This window comes from Chenopodium album, chromosome 16, assembly GCF_948465745.1.
Source record: "Chenopodium album chromosome 16, dcCheAlbu1.1, whole genome shotgun sequence".
Taxonomy (NCBI): Eukaryota; Viridiplantae; Streptophyta; class Magnoliopsida; order Caryophyllales; family Amaranthaceae; genus Chenopodium; species Chenopodium album.
This window is the reverse complement of record NC_137849.1, coordinates 2,594,365-2,603,910: the sequence shown is the minus strand read 5'-3', so window position 1 is coordinate 2,603,910 and position 9,546 is coordinate 2,594,365. Positions and strand designations below refer to the sequence as shown.

The following is a 9,546-nucleotide window of genomic DNA, read 5'->3' as shown; positions in this document are numbered from 1 at the left end:
GTTTTTCCGTGTGCTAAATCTACATTGTTGTTTGTTATTAGTACTTCTATATAAAATTGCACCCCATTCCAACGAATGTAGCATGTAGTCCTTGCTATAAAGTTGTTTCGAACTAATTGTCATAGAGGGACTTCCGTAGTACATGAATGCTTAATCTCCTTCACCCCAAAGAAGTCCTTATTTACTTCACACAAGCTTTTGTGGATGAATTAACTGAGGTACGTACTCCAGGCACAAGGTGATTAAGTACCGGGAAGTTGGCTTCCCTTGCCTCATAATTCCATCATTGTGTTGGGATTATTGGGATCAATGGAAGCAGCTAGCATTCGCGAAGCAGTTCATGATAAGCTTAATAGAAGGATCATCAAAGCCAACATCTAATTTTGAACAGAAGTTGTCCTCCAATTGATCTCATCTTCTCATTAGCTATTAGCCAGTCCCAAACATATTAATATATCTTTCTTCTTACTATTTTTTGTGAATTTATTACATTCAAATAGAGGTGATAGGCTTGGCTCACTTGATATTGGGCCCAAAAATCCATCACTTAGCCTAAAAGCCCTTTAATGTGGTCCAATTTTAAGTCGACGATGGCCCTTTGATTTGATCAGCTCTACTTCAATTTAATTACAAACTTCAATTAAAGAAATACTGTGATTTGTGAATAAATAATCAACTAGTAAAAGTAAAACCAATTAGCAAATTTGAAACCCATCTTCAATAGATTTCATGTGATAAAAGACTTGAAACATTCATTTTTATCTCTTAACTTTTACTTATCAGGGTAGATAAATCATTATTTTGTGTGTGGATTTTGACTTTTTGAGACATGAGACTTATACAAAATACAAGAGGTATTATATTTTAAATTTTGAACATCAAGATTAGTTTCCAAAGGTTTAAGTATAAGGTGGTATACCATGAAAAAGTGACACTTATATGCAATTCCAGATCTAGCTCAGATAAGTCGTCTACAACAGCACCCATTAATTTGGAAATTACAATGGAAAAATGAGATTGAGAAAAAATTGATGTATATTAATTTGAATTTGATTGGATTAGCTTGTGACTTCTTGGGTTTAATTGAAATGTTTACTACTATAATACAAAAACAAATCAAATAGACACAACACGAAAATAAATCAATCCGGTATGAGCCTTTCAGAAGCTCGGCATGACACGAGATACATGTCATAAGGCATTATCTTAAATCTTAATCTAGCACGAGTGCGATTAGGGATGGCAATTCAATCCTAATTCGATTCGAATCCAACTCGATCCGAAGAATAAAATTCAACCCAAATCTATTTAAAATTAGTTCGAATCCAAATCGATAAAATAGATCCGAATCCAAATAAGAGGCGGATCAGATTTGGACCTTGTGCAAAGTCTGATCGAGTTTTACTCGAGACAATATAATATAATAAATAAAGTTTATTAGGGACAATACATGCAATTATAGGTACATCACACATTAATTTATTAGAAGCCCCTTTTTTTTTTCTTTTTCTTTTTCTGTCTTCTCTTTCATCTCTCTTCTAGGGTTTCTAGTTTTCTTGGTTTTCTGTTTTAATTTAGTTGGCGTTGTTGTGTTTTTCTATTTTTTGGTTTTTTGTTTTTTTAAAAGTATATGATATATGTCCCATAATGAATCAAAAATTATTTAAACTTATTAAAATCATGATAATTTTGAAAACTGACAACAGAATAGTGGAAACATCTTTTTCTTGTTTCCTGCTTTTGATTTTTGGTTTTAAAAAAAAAAAGGAAACTGAAAACCAAAAACCAAAAATGATGCCAAATAAGCCCTTAGTTTTTTTGTTTTGTTTTACGTTTTGGTTTGTTTGCTTTGTTTTGTTCTCTCCATCCTTGAAAGTTTGTCCCAATATTCTGGGTTTTCCCAATTATCCATGTATGGGAATTTGATTTTTAGGGTTCTTATAATAATTGGGAAGGTGATTTAAATTCCTATGGGTCTAGATTTGTCATCAACTGGTCGATCAAAATATCAACGCAGATTGCGGAGGTCTTAACTTGAAAAGATGCAAAGTCATCTAAATTGAAGCAGTGAAGTATGAGCTATGCCAAATGTGCAAATTAGTTATGATTTTGATTGTAAAAGTTATGATATTTTATCTAAATCCGTGGTTTACAGATCTTTATTATTATAGATGTCGTATTGCTATTATTTAATGATATTAATACTGATATTAATACTTTCCATTCAAAAAAAAAAAAAAGGTACATCTCACATTACAAAAAAAAAAATAAAGTATGATGATCATTTGGAGGTCTGAATAAACGAATCAAATTCGGATCCTAAAATTATAAGTCAGGTCGGACTCAGATTCAAACTTTTCGAATTTGGATTCGAATCCGAGTCTAGAATCCATTTAGTAAACAAATCGGATTCGAATTTAGCCACATCCGACCCAAATCCAATTCGTTGTCATTCCCTTGTACGATGTACCAACCCCATTCCATTTTTGGCCAATTAAAGAAAAAAAATTATTATCATGTGACCTAGATCGCACATGATTCATATTTATGAAAGATTGACACAACCTACCATGACACAAGTTTTTCTTGAAGCATTCCTAACCTGACTCACTTGATTACGAGGAATACCTCAATGTGGATTTGCCAAGTCCGATTTATGTCCAACTCTACTTCTACTTCTGCCACGAATATAATTATAATTCGCGTATCCCGAGGATGGGCCCTTAACCTGACCTCATCTTCTCCCAAAAAAAAAAAGTTGAAACTAATGTGAGCCCCATGCTCTAATTAAAATCAATCCGATTCGGAAATAGAATGGTCATAAGGAGACAGCGATAAGAATGATAATAGGGTGAACTGTCACAGCAATATCATTCATGCTGGGCCTCCTGTTAGCATCCCCAGATTTGAAGCAAGATTTTCCAAAGGATCTGGAAGGATCCACCAAGGAACCGGGGATAGCCTTTTGTTTTTGTTTTTTTTTTTTTTCAAGGAGAATATTATTTATTGTTTCTTTTCTAAAGAAGATTTACCCTCAATAAAGTAGACTTTGTTAACGACTTTCTCCTTCATTTCCAACCATGTAATATTCCCATGTGCAAACTGCGAAGTACGTTTTAAAATTTTGATTCTTATTATGTCTACGCGGTATAAATCCATGATTAATAAACAAATAAAACAATACATCTTTTAAATGGTAAGAAGGATTTTCATCAGATTTCAACCCTTACGTATTTTTGGTCCAGTATTTACAGACCATATATTTAAAAGTAAAGAGAAAAGTAAGGGAATCTCTATCCTCAAGAATTCTCACTTGGTAGGATTTGAACCTCAAACCTCTAGTACATATTGTCATACTTATATAAGGTTTGCTAACTGAATTGAGATTTTGTACAAAAGTATTAGCATTGTAATTATTTTAGGTATACTATCACATTCTGATCTCCTCCAAACACCAAGTGTAGAAGTGGTGTTCCAATAACAAGGTTAAATCACGGCTCATATATTTGAAATCTGTAAGTTATACAACCCTCAAACCTAATCAAATGGTTGAAAAATCTAGAGATGGGTGGATGAGTATATGACCAATTGGGAACAATAATGAACAAAATTTTATAAAATACTTGTTGCACTTGTCAAATTGATTTGCACTTGAGGTAAAAACTTTGAGGGCAACAAGTGTGTAGTACATTAAACTATAATGTACAATTAGAGTAAGCAACAAGTGATACGATATATACAACACCACGATACGCACTAGACAAGAAAAAATAGGATTATTGTTAAGTAACGTGAGTAACTCTTTCCAATACTACTTGTAAAAAACAACACAACACTAATTGAAACAAAAATAAAATTAAAAAAATAAAAATAAAAAAACAAGATGGGGGATGGGTTAGTGGCAAAGTTTTTTTTTTTTTTTTTTTTTTTTTTTTTTTTTTTTTTTTTTTTTTAAAAAAATATTACAATTTTAGTTAAACAAGGCATTTTAACATGACACGTTAAATCAAACAAAAAGATAAGCAATGAATTTCCCTAACTTGATGTCTACAACACGTACACAACATAACGCAACACTTTTGCTTGCTCAACCAATAGTGTTGAGCTTTTAATGTAGCATTTAACATGATTTATGTAAGCTTTGATTTATGCTACGTATATTACTTCATACTTTGTATATCTTAAGAAATGATTTTAAGGGGTAAGTTTTATAGCATCTTCAATAGACAATAGTAAGTTACAATGACTTATAGCTTTCTTTGCCACATCAATTTTAAGCTACGACACTTGATAGCTATTAAGTTATTACGTGTTCCAATGCTGAGCTACAACATCTTTTAGCTTGCAATTATTAAATTAAAATAAAATCAAATAGTTGTACATATGTATGTCACTATATGATTGAAGTTTAGTCAGTTGTTTCGTTTCCAATCAAGCATGTAGTTTGTTTGGGTTACAATAGCTTAAAGTTGGTCATCTTTTTGTTTTCCAATGGTAAGCATTTACCTTGACATTTTATTTAAACTTCAAGCAAGACCTTACAATTAAACAATTGAAAATGGGTAGAGTTATTACCTTGATTTTATCCAGAGTGATACTTATGGGATAATTAATTATTTTGTAAAGACTGAATCTTTATAAGTGAAAAGTAATTTTTTATTATAGTTGATGCCGATCACTTTTAGACAATATCACCTTCGTGTTTTTTTTTTTTTTTTTTTTAAAAAAAAAAACAACATTTTGACTTTCACGGAGTTTTATGAAGTTTAGTTGAATTTATTAAAATAAAATGTTAGTGGGGTATAAGTTTGAGGAGAGAGTAGAGAGGTAAGAACTTTTGTGGGGATCATTAGTTAATAGAATATTATAAAAAAATAGAGAAAAGTTACTAAAAGGGGAAACGTTTTATTTATTTAAACACAGTCGGAAAAGAAAAACGTTTCATTTATTTAAACATAAAAGAAGTTTTACACTCGATATATAATATTTATTGAATGTGTACCTTATTATTAAGATGGAGGGGTTGGTGGCGATTAAAATTACAAAAGGAGCAATTTAGGTATTTCGCTAGATGAAATGGGTATCATTTGATAACCTTAATCAATAAAATATCATAAACAACCATACCTCAACCAAAAAAAATATATTGAAAAGTTATCATTTACCTATGGGGCAACCTAAGTGACATCAAACAAGCATGACATACTAATTCAAAATAAAACGTTTCTTAAAATAGGATAGGTTTCTTAAAATAGGATAGGTTAGTTGATAAACCTAATTACTAATTTTTAATTACAATAATTTCCATTAATTAAATTAAATCCAATACTTTAATCCCATAAAGAAAAGGTCAAAAGCCATACCCATTCACCACACAACATGGGCTTGATGGTGGCTTATCCTTATATCGAAGAGTCAAACAAATCCACCCAAAACCCAAGATATCTTGATCTTAGTATAGCATATATTTTCTATTTTGACGAAGATTTTCTAATCTTAGAAAATCAAGAATAAAGATATTGCTAAAAAGACTCGTACCAAAATTATTAAATTTAAATTCAAACTCTTTTTAATCAAATTCAAACTTTATTTTATTTTAATTTAATCGACCCCGCAAAATAAAATATGCCGACAAAAGAAATCCCGCAGATCCTCCTACGTATCCCTTCGAATCTCTTTCCTCAACTGTCCAAATCTCCTGAATCATTATTTTTCTTACCCTCTTAAATAAAAACCCCCAACACAACCTTATTTCCATCATTCCTATTCTCATTCTCTCTTTACCTTTCTCTCCCTTAGCCCTTACTATTTTTCGGTCCTCCGTTTTTTTAAGTGTTACACTTTATTTCATTCGTCGCTAAAACTCAAGTTGGAAGATAAAATCTAATCGATGGATACTCAATTCCATGTTCTCGCCGTCGATGACAGCATCATTGATAGGAAATTGATCGAGAGACTCCTCAAAACTTCCTCATTTCAAGGTACTTTAATTTTTCAAACTTTTAAAACGCGTCAGATCATTAACTTATGGTGTGGCGAGTCACATATAAGATTTTTTTTTTTTTTTTTTTTGTTACGTGTTTGTTTGTTCATGTTATCTGACCTTTGAATTCCTTATTATTTGCAGTTACCGCAGTCGATTCACCAAACAAAGCTCTAGAATTTCTGGGATTGAGAGGAAATCAAGGGAGTTTCGACGAATCATTAGCAAACAAAGTTAACATGATAATCACAGATTACTCAATGCCAGGAATGACAGGGTATGAATTATTGAGGAAAATCAAGGAATCAGAAAGATTTAGGGATATTCCAGTTGTAATAATGTCTTCAGAAAATATTCCTGCAAGAATTAACAGGTGTTTGGCTGAAGGAGCAGAGGAATTCTTCTTGAAACCTGTGCAATTATCTGATGTTGATAAGCTAAAACCCCATTTGTTGAAGAGCAAAGTTAAGGATTTTTGCAAGTTTCAACAACATAGAAGGTTGTTAACTTGGTATTCTGATGCTCAAAATTTATGCCAAAGATGCATATAAGTTTCAAATTATATTCGAGTTTTGAATGAGATCAATAGAATTACAAGTTGTTCGACTTGAATTGGAGATTGGGCTTTCGGAAATGGTTCGAGGAGGTTCAGATGCACGCAACCTTATGGCTAATCAGTATCGACGGAATTAACATGGGTTTTTCGGGTTGATCCATAAGCAAGCTAATTGGAGATTATATTGGCTTTTGAAATGGCCCAATTAGTACATGGTGTATCATTAAACAAAATTTTAGATGTGAATTTTCTTAACTTTAGTCAAAATCAAAATTAGAGGTGTTAATTTTTATTTGCGACAATATTCTTTTAGATTGTTTGAGAGGAATTTTTGTTCATGGTCCTCTTTTTAGATCTGTATCTGTATATATCCAGATCTAAGTGAATAATTTGCAATGACATTAACAATGAATTTTTGTTATTTGTACAAGATTTTGAAGTTCATTCTCTTTTAATTTTCTTGTAACCTTTACCAAATTTTATTAGAATAATCGGAACAATCAATAAATTTCAATTACTAAACATAGAAAAACTTCTTTGTACAAACTTTAGAAGGTCAAAACTACTCGTGACATCATTTAAAATAATTGTACACGGTTTAATGGTAAAACTTCTTTTCCCATTTAAAGAATGCGATAAAACATCTTTATCATCGGAGATCCTAACAATCAGTACGGGTAATTAAAAGTTGACGAAAATTAACTATTATTCGGTATGACATAAATTAAGATTATAGAGAATATTTATTTCTTCTTTGTTACTCTTGGCTAATATAAAACCATATTTTAGGGAACCAAATAATCCGGTTGAGATCTTCAATCGTGGCCTTGTTGTCAATAAAAGTATCTTTTGCGCTGGATATAATCGATTTTTCTTAAGAATCGAACCCAACAACCACTTGGTGAAATTAGTTGGAACAATACGGTATGGATTATATTGTAAGGAACATTATTTGTTTTATTATCAACCTTCAAAGCAATTGCTTTTGGTAATGGCTCCAGCTAATAAAATTAAGAGCATTTAATAAAATAAAATTTTAATGGCTTCTAGGAAATTGTTACTCAAGCTCATTACTTAGGGCATGTTCTGTTCAACTTAATTCAATTTAGTTTAGTTCAGCTCCAATCAATTAAGCTCCAATCTTAGTTCAGTTCAGTCCAATTCAATCCCAATCAATTCAATTCAGTTATTTTCGGTAAATCAAAACAGGCCCTTAAACCATCCAATTAATAGTTTAGTTTAGCTAAATGAAAAGCATTATTAGACTGCCTATTAATTATATTGTTGTCTCATATTAACTTCGAAAAATTATCATGTTAATTATTTTGGACTTTCACAAATCAATGACATAAGCTTAAAAAAATAGGTGAAAAATTAGGCCAAAAACACAAGGTTCACACATTTCAATTTGGTTTGGTTTGTTTTTAGAAAACCGAATTACTATTTGGTTTGGTTTTGACCGAATAGTAATTCGGTTTGGGCTAAAAACCGTAAACCGAACTTTCATGTTCAATACCTATTGTTGATTTTCAAATGTTGAAGTGATTTGATGTGTAATTATGGAGTTGATTTTATTGTTCCAATTAATCAAATTATAAAGAAATGTAATTGATGAATTCATTATTGAAAAAATGTATTTTCAAATTATTTTTATTATATGTACTAATTATTATTTTTGTGTTATTTTCTAAGGTTGAGGATGATGTTTTTTTGATCAATTATTCGTACAGGCAAGTGTACCATTCGCATGGTACATTCGGAAGAACATTACCTTATAAATAAAAGAACATAACTTATAAATAAAATAACATCACATATAAATAAAAGAACATAACTTATAAATATAAGAACATTACAAATAAATAAATAACATTACTTGTAAATAAAAGAACATAACCTATAAATAAAAAATCGTAGATATAATAATTTATTATACATTACACACAAACAAAGAGTACATCATGTTTTCTGAAAAAAAAAAAAAAACATTACATATAAAATAAAGAACTTTATGTACGAATAAAACAACATAACTTATAAATAAAAGGACATTACATATAAGTAAAAGAATATTATCTTTCTGAAAAAAGAACATTAAATATAAACAATGGAATAATATTACTACCTAAACTAATGGAAGAAGATGATGATGAACAACAATGATAGTACCAAAAATTCAAACAATCAAGTAATTTCATGATAATAAAGCTTCTTATGAGCAACAAACATCATCACAAACACACATAATATAGGTAAAAAAAAACAAACAAAGAGAGTTCACCAATCACCATTGAAGCACAACCTAAGGTTTCAATGAACTAAAACAGAGATGAACAAAGAAAGAGAAATCATACCTCAAATGAGTAGGAAACCCTTGTAAAGTGAATTAATAGTGGAAATCAAGCAAGTAGAACACTTAATTGCAAGTTCTTTAGCCAAAATAAAAAATATCCAAAATTTTCAAATCATGAATAATCCGAAAATATGGTTGTGAAATTCAGATTTTGGAGTGTTAAATCTTGTAAAAATGTGTTTGTAACTAGAGATGGAAATATCCAGTGGATCACCCGCTCACTCGCTCCTCCCGTCTTATTGGATGGATGAAAAACCCGATTTAAACGGATGATAAGCGGGTGATGGATTAACTGATGCGGGTGATGGATCGGATTCGGGTTGAAAATTTTCATCCATCACCCGACTTGTTAACCCGACCCATCACCGGAATATTTAAAAAAAAAAAATTTTTAAAAAATTCTGAATTTTTTAAAATTGGGTTAGGGCCAACTGAACCAAACTCCTAACTCCTATTGTAATTCCTAAACCCTAACCTTCCAAAAAAAAAAAAAAAAATCGCTCTCTTCTTTGGCTCTCTCTCTGTCGCCGCTCTCTGGCTCTCCGCCTCTCTCTCTCACAAACTCACGGTGGCAGCACCACTGAAACGACAAGTTGACGGTAGCAGCAAGGAAAACGACACCTCCATATTTAAGGCATTCTAAATTTTAAAATC

General features: G+C 31.0%; 1 protein-coding gene across 1 annotated transcript; it reads left to right on the top strand.

The window, feature by feature from the left end:
* The first annotated feature begins 5,785 nt into the window (after window positions 1–5,785).
* On the top strand, window positions 5,786–6,969 carry LOC145584650 (two-component response regulator ORR10-like). Its single transcript, XM_081641466.1, has 2 exons — window positions 5,786–5,981; window positions 6,128–6,969. The coding sequence occupies exons 1-2, from the start codon at window positions 5,891–5,893 to the stop codon at window positions 6,532–6,534; spliced, it is 498 nt and encodes a 165-aa protein (XP_081497592.1). The 5' UTR covers window positions 5,786–5,890; the 3' UTR covers window positions 6,535–6,969.
* Window positions 6,970–9,546: the final 2,577 nt, after the last annotated feature.